Genomic DNA, 17,821 nt, shown 5'->3' with positions numbered 1-17,821 from the left:
AACCCTCAGTGTATTGTTTTTTTTTTATTATTATTTTTCTATTATTTCACAGTTGTGTGTTCTGCCAGACTTGTTCAATTTAATATAAATAATTAATTAAAAAAATAATAATAATGCAGTGGCAGTGAGTAAGGTCGCTAAAAATATTACGACCCCTCAACTGCATCCTCGCATGATGACATCATTCTGCGACAAGCTTATGAACGAACTGAGTGAGTGTTCCTCAAAGAAGCTAAGCAACGTAAATTCTCTTTTTTAGGACTGATTCGCATCTGAAACTCGGAGACGACAGGTAGGAGAAACGCTTAGCTGTATTGTCAGCCTCGCTTTGGCAGCGTGGAAGGTTTATTTATAAAGCAGCGCCTATGTACTCAAAGGAAAATGATCAGCTAGCCACCCGTTAGCATCGTGCCGCTATGGTTTGACGAACACGTCACGCTCCTTTCAAATCTCTTGCAGTACATCGTGGTCTTTCTTCTAGAATCTAGAGCGACCCTCAGGTGTAATAGAGGAAAACTTAAAGACATATCTTTAACTCTCGAAATCATCTGTCAAATCCGGCCTGTGTTGCATACAGAAAGTAACACGGGTTGACTAAATACAAGCATTTTAGCATCAGCTTCGTCTTTTTGTTGACACATTCTTTCCATTTCGAGTCATGCTCAGTCTGAAGATAAACCAGCTGCTTGTTAACTTCAAAGGAGATAAATTCGTGTCCGACGAGTCAGTTGTAGTCTTAAGTTTTCAGGGTTTCACCAATACAGCATAACCACCTAATTCAGTACCGATTATAGTAATAGCGTTAGACTGCGAGCTTTGTCATAGCAGTTCCAGGAAACCCATTTTAAAACGTAACGTATACCCTCAAGAGCCAAATAAACCGTAGATGTGTGCTGATTTGTAGTTGTCCTAACTGGTATGCTAGCACGCCAAGCTAGAAATTAGCCAGAGATCTTGAGTCACTGTGTCTGCGGTGACTCCTCATAAACTTCACTGATTTGAGCAGTTTAAAACACGACAGACAGATCTCCTTTATCAGCCCGCATCAGCTGTTGTGTAATGGTTTTATGTTCAGAGGTGTTTAACGTTAGCTCTGCTCACACAGTGCTGGAGTTGCTAGAACATTCTCCATGCTAATACCAAAGGGGGTGGCTAAACATATGGTGTGGTGGAAAGAAGGTACTTCCATGTCCCTGACGAGCATTAATCACTGTTGATACAAGGTGTTAATGTATCATTAATAGCATTATCTGGCAGAATACCCAGACAACTAAACTCTACGCCCCCCTCAAAACAGCAATATAGCAGAGGCTGAAACAAAGAAGTTTGTGCAATGACAATAAAGGCATTCCTTCATGCTGCAGAGATCAAATTCAAAATAAGCAGGTGTGATCAAAGTACATCAAAGTTAGTACTCAATCCTGGTTGATACCAAAGAAAGTAATAAATATAACAAAATGTATGCATGCATATAAATACATGCTGCATGTCTACATATAGAGAGTGATGTGATTTAAAAAAAATCAAACACGTCTGCAATATCTGACAGCTAATGAGGTTAATTACTGACCTAATGAGGTGTAAAAAAGGGCATTACTGATGCTGAGTATTTCAGAATTAAAGATGGGGTCTGCAGTTTGTGAGATAGAAAGAGCTAGCAGAAATGTCATGAGGGCAAAAGGCTGGAAACCTTTTCCTGTGACCCTTAGGCCTGCAGGCAGCACAGTTTTGAAAACAGACTGGTTTTTATAGTGTAAATACGCCGGCACGGCAACATTTCTGGTTTGGTCCGTACCGTGTAAGGTGTTTAACATAAATTCCTATAGTCAACTAAAGTTAGCCACACTCGTAAGCTTGAAAACTCTGGCTTTAGGCTCAGAACACATTACTGATATGCTATGTGCTTACCCTCTGATCTCCTCTTAGTGTTGTTAAAAGAAGAGGTTATGTAGTACATATTGAAACTTTGCTGAAATATGTTGCTCACATCAAATTCAAAGTTGGCACATATTCTTTTTAATGAACAAATGCACTGCACTATTTTCATATAATGCTTAAGCGGTATTTAAATGATTTGGATTTCATTGCATGCATTATGTACATTTACAGGGTTCCGGTTCTTATTGGAAACAAGGTTTTAGTTGCAGGGTGTCTCTCCCTCAGTGAGCACAGAGACGCAGCACCTCTGCCGCCATGACAGACAACAAACGCCTCGCTTTCTCCATCATCCAGTTCCTCCATGACCAGCTCCAGTCAGGGACTCTGTCTTCAGATGCTCAGGAGAGTCTCGAAGGTGAGTCCTCAGACATGAAGAAGAAGAACATGAAGCTGCTCAGTTCATTTCTCTCCTGACTCAGAATGCACACTTAAACTTTCTCATGGGGAATAAGTATGATGTTCAGAGTTTGTGTGGTTTGCTGCCGTGTGTCGTAGTGTCTTATAACCACGGACCAGGGATATCATAATGAATGGAATTATTATTATTATTATTATTATATTTGTTTTTATTACAAAAGCTCAAACTTCCTGTGACTCCATTTGACTGTGATCTTGGTCAAAATCATCACTGACTGTTATGCCAGCAGATCTTCTGACTGAGTCAGCTACAGCACTAAAAAAAAGTTCACTTCAATATTTCTTTCCACAACATATATACAGCAGCACACATAGCCTGGCTTCATATGTCTGAGTCTGGGTTGGGGGAGCAGCAGAGGAAACAGAAGTACAAATACTTCAAAATTAAGCAGAGTAACTCATTTTTAGGTATCTGTACTTTACTTGAGTATTGTTTTTTATGACAACTTTTTACTGTGACTGTCTACATTTTTACACATAATCTTATATTTTTTACCGCTTAAATTTACCAAATGGGTTTGTTACTTTGGGTTTAAGATGTTAGTCTGTGCCTTCAAACATCAGACGGATTTGAGCCAAGTAGCCCAGTTGGGACCAGTAGCACATAAAAGACAGTCCTATTGGTGTATCCATCACCAGGTTGTATCATGTACAAAGAAATGAAAGAGGCTTTGTTTATAGAGCTAAGTGGAGCAGAACAATCCAGTGGTGTTCTTGGTGCAGATATCCCTAAGAGGAGCGAGCATACAGGGAATAACGTGTTAAGTAGCAGCTATTTTCAAATGCAGCGTTTCTGTAATTGCTCAACAATCATCAGTAAACACACAAACTGTTCTTGTGCAGTTTGTCATGGAGTGTGTTTGCTAGCTAAAGGTCCAGCTGCTGTATTTCTCAGGGAGAGAAAAGAATGAGAGATAACTTGAGTCAGAGATAGAGAAAGATGTAGGAGAAACAGGACAGTAGAGGAGGAAGAGGGGTTATCTTTGAAGGTAAGGACTGCCCGCTGACAAACTGATACTAATTGACAAGCTGGATATAAAAGCTACAGTGGGGCAAAAAAGTATTTAGTCAGCCACCGATTGTGCAAGTTCCCCCACTTAAAATGATGACAGAGGTCAGTAATTTGCACCAGAGGTACACTTCAACTGTGAGAGACAGAATGTGAAAAAAAAAATCCATGAATCCACATGGTAGGATTTGTAAAGAATTTATTCGTAAATTAGGGTGGAAAATAAGTATTTGGTCACCTCAAACAAGGAAAATCTCTGGCTCTCACAGACCTGTAACGTCTTCTGTAAGAAGCTTTTCTGTCCCCCACTCGTTACCTGTATGAATGGCACCTGTTTGAACTCATCATCTGTATAAAAGACACCTGTCCACAGCCTCAAACAGTCAGACTCCAAACTACAATAGGCAAGCAGCTTGGTGTGAAAAAATCAACTGTGGGAGCAATCATCAGAAAATGGAAGACATACAAGACCACTGATAATCTCCCTCGATCTGGGGCTCCACGCAAGATCTCATCCCGTGGGGTCAAAATGATCATGAGAACGGTGAGCAAAGATCCCAGAACCACACGGGGGGACCTGGTGAATGACCTGCAGAGAGCTGGGACCAAAGTAACAAAGGTCACCATCAGTAACACACTACAACGGCAGGGAATCAAATCCCGCAGTGCCAGACGTGTTCCGCTGCTGAAGCCAGTGCATGTCCAGGCCCGTCTGAAGTTTGCCAGAGAGCACATGGATGATACAGCAGAGGATTGGGAGAATGTCATGTGGTCAGATGAAACCAAAGTAGAACTTTTTGGTATAAACTCAACTCGTCGTGTTTGGAGGAAGAAGAATACTGAGTTGCATCCCAAGAACACCATACCTACTGTGAAGCATGGGGGTGGAAACATCATGCTATGGGGCTGTTTTTCTGCCAAGGGGACAGGACGACTGATCCGTGTTAAGGACAGAATGAATGGGGCCATGTATCGTGAGATTTTGAGCCAAAACCTCCTTCCATCAGTGAGAACTTTGAAGATGAAACGAGGCTGGGTCTTCCAACATGACAATGATCCAAAACACACCGCCCGGGCAACAAAGGAGTGGCTCCGTAAGAAGCATTTGAAAGTCCTGGAGTGGCCTAGCCAGTCTCCAGACCTCAACCCCATAGAAAATCTGTGGCGGGAGTTGAAAGTCCGTGTTGCTCGGCGACAGCCCCAAAACATCACTGCTCTCGAGAAGATCTGCATGGAGGAATGGGCCAAAATACCAGCTACTGTGTGTGCAAACCTGGTAAAGACCTATAGTAAACGTTTGACCTCTGTTATTGCCAACAAAGGTTATGTTACAAAGTATTGAGTTGTATTTTTGTTATTGACCAAATACTTATTTTCCACCCTGATTTACCAATAAATTCTTTACAAATCCTACCATGTGGATTCATGGATTTTTTTTTCACATTCTGTCTCTCACAGTTGAAGTGTACCTCTGGTGCAAATTACTGACCTCTGTCATCATTTTAGGTGGGGGAACTTGCACAATCGGTGGCTGACTAAATACTTTTTTGCCCCACTGTACATGTAATGTCTTGATTTTTTAATCAAATACTATATATTTATGTGAAGCTTATGTGTAACATTCCTGCAAAATAGACATAATAATGATGCATTGCATTTATATAGTGCTTTACGAGACCCTCAAAGCACTTGATGCACGTGATGCACGAATGCATCGTGTCTATGAATGCATGTTGCATAAAATCCTGCCGTTTAATGCAGGATAAACAAGTTAGCTTGCTGTGCTGTAAAGCACTGTGTCGGGCTGGTGCACAACAGTTATTTTGTTTATGATCAGTATTAAGTCACAGAAAGGATGGCTTACAGGTTTACCCATCTGCCAAATTTCACTTTATCTCCTGACTATACTGTTATTGTGTCATTACAAGGATCAGCACAGGTTTACTTAGCTTTGGGCAAAAACAGCAAGTAGAAAAGAGCTACTGTTTACTCTGAAGTACATTTCAGAGCCTGTACTTTTTCACTTTTACTTGAGTGAAATTTAATCAGTACTTCACTTTTGTTTCACTTTTTTAACACAAGTCTCTGTACTTCTGCCCAGCAAAGAGTGCACATTAGATCAGTCTTTGAATAGAAATCTTGACCTAAAAACTATTCATTACTATAGCAGCCAGAGCCTTTAGATACTGGCGCTTCTTCATCATCCTCTTCCCCCCCTCTTTTCACTCCCAGCGTCCTTATATTGCATGTCACTAACTTTTGTAAACTCTCTAATTTTTTTGTTCTTTGTGTTCTGTTTTTATTTCACACTATACGGTGTCTTAAGACATCTGTTGTGTGTGCTGTAGAAATAAAACTGAATTGTAATAAATCAACAAGGAGCAAAGAGACCACTGAACCTGACACCCTTCACCTGCTGAATGCTGTTGCTCTGTGTTGTCCACAAAGATTATTAATAGAATCTGTGACATAGGGCAGGTTGGCAGTTTGCATTGCCATCACTAATTCAAAACTTGTGCCTGGTAGCCTGATAGAGACCAAATAGCTCACATAGCACTAGAGCTGGGCGATAGAACGATAACGATATGTATCGCGATATAACTTTTACTCGATAGAGAAATTAAACTATCGCGATAGACCTCGCCGCTCTTGTCCTCTTTTTAAAAAAAAAAAAAAAAAAAAAAAGGTCAGCCAATCCAAATTCAGTAGCGCAGAGCCGAACCAATCACAGCCGCAGCGTCACGTCGCGTGACTTGTTAGGTACAGCACAAGTGCCAAGCCGCACATGTGTATTTGTTTGGGAAGCAACCAGCCACCGTACCGCCCGGGTAATGGAGGAAATGAGTGTGCCGACTAGAGAAATCAACCGAGCGTGACCGAAGAGAAAACAGATGATGGTTCCAACGCCGGAGAGATTGTCGAACGGAAGAGCCATAGAAGTTCCGTAGTGTGAAGGTATTTCGGCTATTTCAAGTCTGACAAAAAACAGAGTAGCGTGCACTGTAAATGTGCCGAAAGCAAGTCTGGAAATACAATAAACTGGTGCATGCGTCACACTGTGCGCCACGTTATTGTTTCGGTGAAATGAATTTCTACAATACTGTTAATTCTACTCTCTGCAGTGTTTAAATGCTTAAGATAAGATAACCTTTATTAGTCCCACACGTGGGAAATTTGTTTTGTCACAGCAGGAAGTGGACAGTGCAAAAGTTATGAGGCAAAAATTAGAATACAATAAGAATAAATACAGTACACAACTGTACAGAATAGAATAAAATAAAATACTATATACAGTAGAATAAAATAAATATACAATAAGATAAAAATAGAATACAAATACAAATACTATATACAACTGAGTAAAAATACAACGACAACTTACATATACAACTTACATATACACACAGTTACTGTCCCTCCACACATACGACTCGGTTCTGCTTCTATGCCCCAGCTTTGTTTACTTTTTCCCACCGAGGCTTCTAGACTTCTGATTGGCCAACATTTCTGCACGGTTAGGAATCTAGCGCCACCTGCTGCTTTGGCATGTTCATAGCAGCGTTTTCCTTCATTTCTGCCTTTATGTGTGGACGGGATTATTTTTTAAAACGAAAACGGAAAATCTCCGTTTTCAAAAATACCCGTGTACGTGTGGACGTAGCCTCAGTCTCTGACTGGAAGCGCTAATTCGTCATTCGGCTTTTGTCAGACTAAAGTAACTGTTAAAACTGTTTGAAAAGCTCAGCTATACAACAAGGAGAGATTGAGAATTTCCTTTTAGTTCTCAGTTTATTTGATATTGACAAAAGTTAGTCAATTTTGTCTGTTCTTCTGTAAAACAAACTAAGATTTATTTTTAGAATTAATATTTTGTTTCTAAGTGGAATTGACAATTTAGTCTGTTTCGTTTGTTCTATTTTGAAACTTAAACGCTTTAGCGGCTGCCTTTAGTGTAGTTTACAATATTTGCCTTTATTTATCTGAAAAAGTCTCATGTTCCTTAAGTACATCTACCCTGTTGAACTTATTATGGGAAATAAATATTTAAATAAAAACAAGCTGCTGATTATTTCACATTTTACTTGTGAGCAACGGCACATTTAAATCTTACAAATATAGTTATTTGGCTGATATCGTGATAGATATCGTTATCGCCTGAAATGAAAAAAACATATCGTGATATGAAAAAATCTTATATTGCTCAGCTCTACATAGCACATGTAACACGTGCTATAACACTACATGGATGCCGTTGAATACTTTCTCGAGAAAAACAAAACAAATGGTGTCTAGATGAGTAAACCATCACTTCAAAGTGTCCTTGAGAGGATAAAGAGTTGGTCCAATACGCCTCAATCAGTATGAAAACCTGATTGTTTCTCCTGAATTTGAGGTTCACCTAATGGCTCCTCCGTTACTCTGGCATAGACATTCTCTTATGATGCTCTGTTGTGGACACAAGACAGCTGCAAATATCTGTTGACAAAATTTATATCACTCTGACCTAAGCAAACCATAGTGGACTTCTAGACACAAAGTATAATAAAGGCTTCAGAGAGGGAAAGGCATTTATGCCACGGAATGTTTTACCACCATATCTGGCTATTCCAGAGTCGCTGTCCTCAAGTGTGCCTCTGAAACAGTTGGATCATTTTATCGACGTGTCAACCAGGAAACCCTCACAACACCCGAAGAGCTCAAGACAAACAACATCTGCATAAAGTCCAGTCACAAAATAGTTTTTTAACTAACTCTGTGACCTCAGTTAATCCACGTTTCCCCTCAGAGGATGGAAAAGGACCTCAGGCTCTGCCAGATGCTCTAAGAGAATACCTCACTGTGGGCCAGATGTACTAAATTGGGCAAGATGCCATGTGAGCACAATTTCCAAATAGCACTCATAGGTGTGTTTATTTTTACAGGTGATTTACAAAAGTTGTGCTTTCTTTTTAAACACTGTCAGTCAGTTCATTATCAATTGCAAAAAATAAGACATGCAATTTTTAGTAAATCAGTTTGTGTGCTTGACTTAAATACTCTCCTCTCTGAACTTCCAGAAATAGATGTGCAACAGGGTCAGTCACAACAAACCTCAGTTCCCATTCCCATTGTCCCATTGTGCTCTCGCAGTAAATATCAACAATACTTTTACACCAGAACCAAGTTTGCAGTAGTAAACCTGGCCATACGTGCTCCCAGACTGTTTGTTATCCTCCCCCAACACCTGATCCAACTCCCCAACAGGTGAGAAGACCTCAGGACACACAGGGATGTTTCTGATTCCACATCTTGGAGTAGTTGAAAGATCACGACAGATTGAATTGTTCTTCTTTTTGTGTGGCTCTTTTATTTTATCTTTTAGAACCAGCTTGTTGTTGACATGATCTTATTGTTTTTCAGTTGCTGTTCAGTGTTTGGAGACGGCGTTTGAGGTTTCCACCGATGACCAGAGTCTCGCGGTCCCCATGACGTTACCGGAGATCTTTACCTCCGCTACAGCAAAGGTAAACGCAGAAGACCCTTGCAACTTTCCAAACGGTTTGTTTTGTATTGCAGAGATGACAAGTCTGAACATTTTGGCCTTTGCATCAATGTCCTGCAGCAAGTCTGAGTTAATTTCACTGTTCTTCCAAAGCCAGAGCTGAAACGAAATGCATAATAAATATCAGTATTATTTGCTGTGGCTTACAAAAGGCAAAGTAAGCTATTACATACTGGTGAAGATCCAAATGCCATTCTTTAAACGTTTAAATGGAGCACTGGCCTTAGTGCAGGTTGCACCAGATGTTAATTTTACATGAGCATTTTTTTTTAAGTGTTTCTCTGTGATCTTGCACACCTGAAGAGTCCGTCTGTCTGTTTTTAATAGTTGTTTTACAGGAAGTCTCATTTAACCCAGTGTTTGTTTGTTTGACAGTATTCAGCTCAGTCGCAGGTCAACAACAACTCCACCCCAAACTCCCCAACAGAGGAACAGAAAGCAGAGGCTGAAAGACTCAAAAGTGACGGTGAGTCCAGGCTGGTGTGAACACGTTATCTAGAGCAGCTAGTTTGTCTTTGTGTTCATTTGTAGGGTTAAGCTGGTACAAGGAAGAGATGATGCAAATGAACCTGCAGCTCCTTGAATCAGGTTTTTGGAAAGCTGTAGGAAGTAACCCTTGGTTTTCCTGACACTCTATAACAGAGACTCACAGAGGCAGAGCAGATACATTAACTGGAAATACAGCAGTCAGAAGTAAAGTTACGTGATAATTTACTCAAGCACAAATGCAGTACTGTTGATGTAAGCAGGCAACAACAGTGGCCTCAAGGCAGGTTAATGATGAAAGCTAAAGTGCTGACTTCTGTCTAATCATCTATCCTCAGTATAGAAATAAGAGAACATGTATTTATTGTTATCTGGTCTTTACGTCAGACATCAGCCGTGTCAGGCCCAAACTCTGCTGCAGGTTATAAACTCAAACGAACACTGCAGCATCACTGAGAGTTAAAAACTGCCTAAATTCTTTCATCTTTAATAAAATGATCAGCGTTGCTGCTTTACCAGGTGTAACAATGAAGTTTAACATCCAGGCATCCATGAAAACAGGATTTATTACATTTAACAGAGTTAGAAGTTAGCAGGAAGTTAGCTCGCTAGCTTCCACCTAAGCATGATATAGCACGTTCTGACTGAGAGGTTTCTGAATAAATTCAAACGTACAGCTCTGCTGTCACTTCCAACATAAATGAAGACAGAAAACTAAACAGCAGTGACGTTTGTAGGGTTACTGAAGTTGGGTTAGCTGCTATATAATGATGTGCTACGTGATCACTAGCCACACAACTATGTTAGCATAAACACAGTGAAGCTGGAGGATGAACGCTAACTTTTTTCCACTCGATAAAAGTTAACCTGAGGGCTCCTGATAGTTAGGGACAAATGCAGTCGCATGGCAGGATGCTGTAAACGGACCAAACTTCAGCAGGAGAACAACTGAGATAATCCATCCACAATACGAGGTTAGTCATTCATATACTGCTGCTGGGCTGCAGTTACATCGTAAGGGTTTAAACACTGAGCTGTAAAATGAACAGTGATGATTAAAACCGAGAGAGGCCGACAGTGATCACTGACTGTTTTTATGGGCTTGTTGAGATTAGAACAAGGTACAAAGTATTAAAACATGTTAAAAACACAACAGCCTTAATAAACACGGAGCAGTTTGGACCTGGAAGCAGGATTCATCACGTCATCACTTAGAGGATTAAAATGAAGTTGGGAGATTCCAGCAGCCAAAACAATAAATGCAGTTAAAATAAAAAAATTAAGCTTATAGTAGAGTAGCTCAGTAAAATAAAGGGTAATGTGACAAAAACTTTACTTAATAAGGTAAAAAAAAATCATAAAAAGTGTCTGTAAAAAATAAATAAAGTCAAATAAATAGCTTAAAAAAAGTGAAATAGAGAAAGTTAAAGATAACATTTAAAAGTAAATATAAAAGTCTATGTTTCACATGATACTATAGCATTAGTATCTCTACACAGCAAAATACTAGGAAAAATCAGTGATGCCAAATGAATGGAATAAATATTGTGTAATAATAATTAATGCTAATGATAGCAAGGACAGCAAGTGAGAGATGACATTAGAGTGACTTTGCTGTATAAAGTTTATTGCACAGTGCTCAGGTGAGTGGGGTGTTTTTGTTCTTTTCTGTTTTCTCGACTGGAGGCAACGACCAGATGAAGGTGGACAACTTTGCAGCTGCTGTTGAGTTTTACTCGAAGGCAATCGCCATCAACCCTCAGAACGCTGTCTACTACTGCAACAGGTCGGTCAGCATTTCCTCAGCATCACTAAATATTTGTTGTTCATTTTATTTTAAAAACAGTAAAATTGTATTTGATGATGAACCAGAAACAAAAGAACAAACACTTTTCATGTGTTTTCACTTGTTTTGTCACTTTAGATATTTTTACATACCTTGTTACATAAAACCTTTAAGTTTGGTCCTTTAAGAAAACAAATTCTTCACATCTTGTCACATGACAATATTGTTAGAAACGATTTTTTCTGTGCTGTTTATGTTTGTTTTATGCAAATTCTCTGTTGCAGTTGTTTTGCTGTGTTCAGATTGTTGACGTTCACGTGAAGCAGTTAGTTTTTGTGTGTTTTTTGTGCAGAGCTGCAGCTTACAGTAAGCTGGGGAACTACGCAGGAGCCGTGCAGGACTGTGAACGAGCCATCAGCATCGACCCCAACTATAGCAAAGCTTATGGGCGGATGGGGTATGACAGCATCTTCTCTTTGTCTTTCATTGTTGCCGTGAAGCGATTTCACATTGACATCAAAAACATCTCACATGTAGAAAAAATGTCCTGTGTTTATCAGAGAGGAAACTGCAGGAAGGCATTTCTTTATTCTTAGGCAGCAGAGAGGAGCTTTCCTTTTACACCAAGGATGCGTCTCACAGCGCCACCTGCTGGTGTGGACCCGAGCTAATAGCAAATCTTGGTGTTTTTTTTTCCTATCAGCCTACTCTTTGACATGTTTGTGTAAAGTTTGGTCAGAGGGTTCCTTTGTAAGTGCGCATGTGCCATTAGCCTGCTGCCTGCTGTAACCTATAATTTCCTTCGGGATTAATAAACTATTTCTGATTCTGATCTGCACCCTGGACACTGTTGCATCACGGCTGTAGTTTTCTCCATTACATATACACGTTTATTTTTAACAGACGAATTAGCAACAAAGGCTCATCAGAGGATTGTTGTCTCTATGTCCTTTAAAATCAGACAGACTGGGGATAAAAGAACGTAAATGAAACCAGGTTCTTCGAACAAATGGATTCCACAAAGAGATCCAACTTAAAAATTTTCCTATAACTTTTATTTTCTTAATAAGTGACTTTGGAGCATCAGAAAAGAAAGCTTTCACAGTGTTTGGCTCCTTCAGATCTCAGGATTTATCTGTTGAATAGTAAAATAAAATATAAAAATTGTGTTTTCTTAAGATGATGAGTATTTATACTCTGCCTTTGTAAAAGTATTTTAGGAACAAGTAAAGTTTGCAGTTTTCATAAATGAAGCTCTGTGCTGAAGCTGAATATCTTTGGATTTTGTGAAGCTGGTCAAATAAACAAATCTTGTTTTACGATATTTATGAAGTGTTTTCACTGCCTTTGGAAGAAAACTGTCAGTTATTAAACACAAGTGGCAGATTTACTGAAAATGAAGGTCAGTGCTGACTGCAGCCGTAAAACCAAAGTCAGCCAGCACAAAGTTATTTCCACAAAGTTTTTACATTATTTATTTATTTATTTTTAACCAGTTATACAGGAGTTTGCAGTTGTTTAAGTAGACAAACATGCAGCATTAGAGCATGAAGAATGAAAAGCTGGAAGCTCCTTGCGTTCTGTTTTCAGCTGTCTCTGGCCCTGACTTGTCGTCTTGTGTTTCAGTTTGGCTCTGGCCAGCCTCAACAAACACACAGAAGCAGTCAGTTACTATAAGAAGGCTTTGGAGCTCGACCCAGATAACGACACCTACAAAACCAATCTGAAGATCGCAGAGGAGAAGATGGACACGTCCAGTCCGGTGAGAAGAGGCAGGATGAGGGATCAAATTTCCGACTTCCCGACAGCACTGTGTTTACGTGAACCTGTCTCTGTTCTCTCAGACTGCAGGGCTGGGCGGAGTCGATCTAGCTGGTTTGCTGAGTAACCCCGGCTTCATGAACATGGTGAGATCTGAGTGTTTGGCCTGTAACATTTCTAAGCGGTCACGGAGTTTTGGCAGCCATCAGAACCAGTTGCACTCGTCAGAGCTCACAGCTAATTTTCTTGTTTCGGTTTCCTTTAAATCACCTTTTCTGTTGCATCGAACCATCGTACAAATGATGAGACCACATTCTAAGAGTTTGCCTCTAATATACAAAAGCACAAAGTCATGTGACTTCAGAAATTATTTTGATAATAAACAAGCAAGTGAAGGTTAGCCAGCAACATGCTGCATTGGGTACCACATTATCAGTGTGGCTTACTTTAGCAGAAAGAAAGCCAGTTTTGGGCAGTGAAGCCAAGCTCAGTTCATGGAAGCCACACAAACTCCAACCTGAGCTCTTTGTTTGTCTTTCTGCTGACACAAAATCGAATCCCGTTTCATGCAATATAGTTCTTTGAGTCAATGAGGTCTCCTGATTTTGGCAAAATACGTTATCGGCTAACTTTCCTAATTGACAGTAAACATGTCGGTGCGGTGTAGGTGGCTAACCTTATCTTGCTTGCTCCTGTAAATGCTAGAAAAAATCTGGTTTTGATAGCATTCACATGCTATTGCTATTTGGTTATTTTCAATAGTAAATCACAAATCTGTATGATGGCCAAATTTGCGTCAGAACCTAACGACCTTTCAGATGCAGAAACTGTAACATGCCTATTAGTCCATACAGCACATATAATGCTGGTGTGTGTCTTGTCAGTTTTGGTAGGTAAAACTCACTTGGATACTAATTTCTAAAAGATACATGCACACAGCAACATAATGAGTTCTGTTGACTCAACAGCCACGCATAGCATTGGTATAGTAATGTTTTTTATTTTCTCTTAATTACAAGACACTCCTTTAAAGAAGTGTAGAATTTCAGAAATGACCAGAAAAAACCACAGACACATTTGAACAGTGATTAAATTGCAGCTTACATAGACAGTGAGAACTCTGAGAATTTATCAGCATTGCTCATTATTTTTAATTTAGGTATTTACAGTTTCTGTTTCTACTCGGTAAATTTTTCCATCCTACTCTTGTCTCTTTGCAGGCCTCGTCTCTGATGAACAACCCTCAGGTTCAGCAGCTGTAAGTCTGTCTCACTTCATCTGAAATCCATTCTTCCTCTGTGGCTTTTCAGAGTTAACTTCCTGTCCTATCTTCCAGGATGTCCGGGATGATGTCTGGAGCGTATGGTGGACTGGGAGGTGGGGGCGCTGGAGGGGGAGGAGGTGCAGCCCCGCCTCCTGGGGCTGCACCAGCAGCTCCTAGTGCTGCAGCACCTGGAGATTTATCAAGACTGATCCAGGCGTACGTACCAGAGCACAGGGACTGTATTTTAAAGCTGGTGGTGTCAATGAATAACAGGTGATTTTGCCTTTCTGTTTGCTTCTGCAGAGGGCAGCAATTCGCTCAGCAGATGCAGCAGCAGAACCCTGAACTCATCGAACAGCTGAGGAGTCAAATGCGCAATCAGACACCCAGCTCTGGGAATGAGGAGCAGCCGTGACCCTCGCATAGAGTAAATACACACTAATTCAGTTTAACACACCACAGGTCTTACTGCTGTTCTTCATCCACAGTGTATGAGATGAGCTTCATCCGGATGGTGTCACAACCAGTCATGCATGATTGCATAGTTCATGCAACGTAGAAAAGCTCAGACAGTGAAGTTATTTAATTACAGTCTGTGTGATGTAAGATTTATTTTCCTTTCTTTGCGTTTTTGGCAACTATCATAAAAATGGAACCACAGCAACAAAGACATCAAAGTTTAATGTAATGTTAATGTATCCACTATTGTTCCTGGTAATAACTGCTATTCGCTGAACTCCTGCGCATATTTACAATCTTAAAGTTTGTTCTTAGCACAAACTTAGAGCAGTAGCTTAAACTTAGCTTGTGTCTGTACACATGAAACTGAACCATAATCATTGTCATTATTTCCTGTAAATGGTTTTTTATCATGTCAGTGATCACTGATCACAATACAGAGCAAATTTGCTGGAGAGCTGACGGCCTCCTGTGAGGCCTCAGCGTTGGTCACAATGTTTAGGCAAATCTAGCAGTGCCTTCACCTCGAACTCAGAGCGAAGTTTTGAATATCTGCCTGTAACAGCAAACATACTGAGGAGGAGGAGGACACTGAAAGCTGGAATTTAAAAAGTCATATGCACTATAGCACACTGATCTATGAGATAAAAGGGATTCTACATATTTTTCACCTTCAGCTGTAAAAACATTCAGTTAAAATATACATCTCTGCCCCGATAGCCTGTGTTTAGGTGAGTCCTCATAGATACAGAAAAACTAATAATTGAAAATACAGCGTGACCATATTGATGGTGTAAGACTTTTACACTCAAGTACAAAAAATGTGTTCTTCAAGACATGAAGATGTTCATAATTTCATGCTGTAATGTGGAGCTGTGACTTTATTGATTCTCCTTTTGGCAGGGTTTATATTTTTGTTTCCTTATTTATTTCAGGTGGGACGGGTTTATGGAGGAGGAGGAGCACGCACTGTCTGACCTGTTTTTCTTTCTGATCTGGATCATAATAACTCGGAGGACTCGAAAGAAGTTCTGTTTTCCATCGCTGATTAATTCCTGCATGAGAGAGAGAGCGCAAGCGAGTCCTCCCTTGTCTTTCAGGAGACACGTCACCGAAAACTCCACCCACTTCCTGCAACTGTGTGGTTTTTAGATCAAATGCAGAATAATCAGAGAAGTTCTGATAGGATATTGGACACCAGATGTTAAGCAACTGTAGAAACCTGGAAAGTCTTATCCTCTAGAAACTACACAGTGTACCTGTAAATGCATTTTTGTTGTTTTTGATGGGTGTGTCAGAGTATGAGTGTGTATGTGTGTGAGGATGAGTGTCAGGGTTAATTTAGTGTAAATGAACTAATGACTCCTCGGTCACACGAAGCTCTGAGGAGGCACCAGGGAGGCTGTTTGAACACAGTTTAAATAAAAAGACCATCTCAACATTTTACTCTTTTCCTCCAAAGTGTGGTTATCTATTTACAACCAGCAAAACTAATGCAGCTCCTCTTCTTCAGTGAAGTCTCTTCTTATAGCTGCTCCGAGTTGTAGTGTTGATTTAATTTAATTTAAAATAAGAAGAGATTCTGGCAAACCGTCAGACGTCTCAGGAGGGGAAAGCGGTGCTCTACCTGCACTGTGTATAGTGCTGGCGGAGCGCTGCTGACGTCGACTGAGAAAATTGTCAGGCGGTGGAAGGAATACTTCGAGGACCTCCTTAATCCCACTGACACGTCTTCCGAGGAGGAAGCAGAGTCTGGGGATGAGGGGAATGACCCGCCAATTTCCGGGGGCGAGGTCACTGAGGCAGTTAAACAACTCCTTGGTGGCAGAGCCCCTGGTGTTGATGAGGTCCGCCCCGAGTTCCTGAAGGCTCTGGACGGTGTAGGGCTGTCCTGGTTGACACGCCTCTGCAATGTTGCGTGGAGATCAGGGGCAGTACCTGTGGACTGGCAGACCGGGGTGGTGGTCCCCATCTTTAAGAAAGGGGACCGGAGGGTGTGTTCCAACTACAGGGGGATCACACTCCTCAGCCTCCCTGGGAAAGTCTATGCCAGGGTGCTGGAAAGGAGAGTTCGTCCGCTAGTCAAACCTCGGATACAGGGGGAACAATGTGGTTTTTGTCCTGGTCGCGGAACACTGGACCAGCTCTTTATCCTCTCCAGGATACTTGAGGGTGCATGGGAGTTTGCCCAACCAGTCTACATGTGTTTTGTGGACTTGGAGAAGGCATTCGACCGTGTCCCTCGGGGTGTCCTGTGGGAGGTGTTGCGGGAATATGGGGTGTCTGGCCCATTGCTACGGGCCATTCGATCCCTATACAACCGTTGCAAGAGCTTGGTTCGCATTGCCGGCAATAAGTCGGACTCGTTCCCGGTGGGTGATGGGCTCCGCCAGGGCTGCCCTTTGTCGCCGGTTCTGTTCATAATTTTTATGGACAGGATTTCTAAGCGCAGCCAAGTGGCGGAGGGCTTTCGCTTTGGTGGCCTCAGAATCTCATCTCTGATTTTTGCAGATGATGTGGTTCTGTTGGCTTCATCGGGTGAGGGCCTCCAGCTCGCACTGGAACGGTTCGCAGCCGAGTGTGAAGCAGCGGGAATGAGGATCAGCACCTCCAAATCTGAGGCCATGGTTCTCAGCCGGAAAGGGTGGAGTGCCCACTCCGGGTCGGGGATGAGTTTAGGGCTGCCACGATTAGTCGACTAGTCACGATTACGTCGACTATCAAAATCGTCGACGACTGATTTAATAGTCGACGCGTCGTTTGAAGCTTTGTAAGATCCCAAAAGACGCAGGAATAATAGCAGGATTTAAGAGTGTAATAACGGACTGAAACAGAAGATGGCAGCACTGCATGTACAAGGATGCCAGCTGCCGTTAAACCCCGAAGAAGAAGAAGCAGCAGCAGCTGTGTCCCAGAATTCATAGCGCAGCCCAGCTTAGTTTCCAACAATGGCGGCAGCTAGTTAGTTTTAATATTACTCTTATTATTCTTTCTGGGTCACAAAATAAACGTTTAACATATTTTCAGGCGAGAATGTAGCTGTGTAAACCTCAAATATCTGCTCAGTTTATCAAGACACCACATATTTTCAAAAGCGCTCCGACGTTTTCAGAGACGTCTGTTACCCACTAGCTCGATAGCTAGCCGGGGGCTAGGCTA

General features: G+C 41.2%; 1 protein-coding gene across 2 annotated transcripts; it reads left to right on the top strand.

The window, feature by feature from the left end:
* The first annotated feature begins 154 nt into the window (after positions 1-154).
* On the top strand, positions 155-16,108 carry sgta (small glutamine rich tetratricopeptide repeat co-chaperone alpha). 2 transcript variants are annotated; one of them, XM_085381466.1, is made up of 12 exons: positions 155-292; positions 2,110-2,293; positions 8,765-8,868; positions 9,282-9,372; positions 11,079-11,178; positions 11,531-11,635; positions 12,805-12,940; positions 13,023-13,085; positions 14,160-14,197; positions 14,276-14,419; positions 14,507-14,630; positions 15,598-16,108. In XM_085381466.1, the coding sequence occupies exons 2-11, from the start codon at positions 2,194-2,196 to the stop codon at positions 14,616-14,618; spliced, it is 993 nt and encodes a 330-aa protein (XP_085237592.1). In that variant the 5' UTR covers positions 155-292; positions 2,110-2,193; the 3' UTR covers positions 14,619-14,630; positions 15,598-16,108. The 2 variants fall into 2 exon arrangements, with proteins under 2 accessions (XP_085237592.1, XP_085237593.1); XM_085381467.1 differs by having other exon boundaries at positions 188-212.
* The last annotated feature ends 1,713 nt before the right edge of the window (positions 16,109-17,821 follow it).

Source organism: Rhamphochromis longiceps, linkage group LG15, assembly GCF_057381845.1.
Source record: "Rhamphochromis longiceps isolate RC_006_pf linkage group LG15, R_longiceps_female_GT1.1, whole genome shotgun sequence".
Taxonomy (NCBI): domain Eukaryota; kingdom Metazoa; phylum Chordata; class Actinopteri; order Cichliformes; family Cichlidae; genus Rhamphochromis; species Rhamphochromis longiceps.
Note: the sequence above shows the minus strand (reverse complement) of the source record. Positions and strands in the feature narration are given on the sequence as shown.

Excerpts from the sequence above, each read along its gene's own strand:
- sgta (XM_085381466.1), top strand. The coding sequence starts at position 2,194 with ATGACAGACAACAAACGCCTCGCTTTCTCCATCATCCAGTTCCTCCAT. Across the intron at positions 2,294-8,764 it reads TGCTCAGGAGAGTCTCGAAG|TTGCTGTTCAGTGTTTGGAG; the intron begins GTGAGTCCTCAG and ends ATTGTTTTTCAG. Across the intron at positions 14,420-14,506 it reads TTATCAAGACTGATCCAGGC|AGGGCAGCAATTCGCTCAGC; the intron begins GTACGTACCAGA and ends TTGCTTCTGCAG.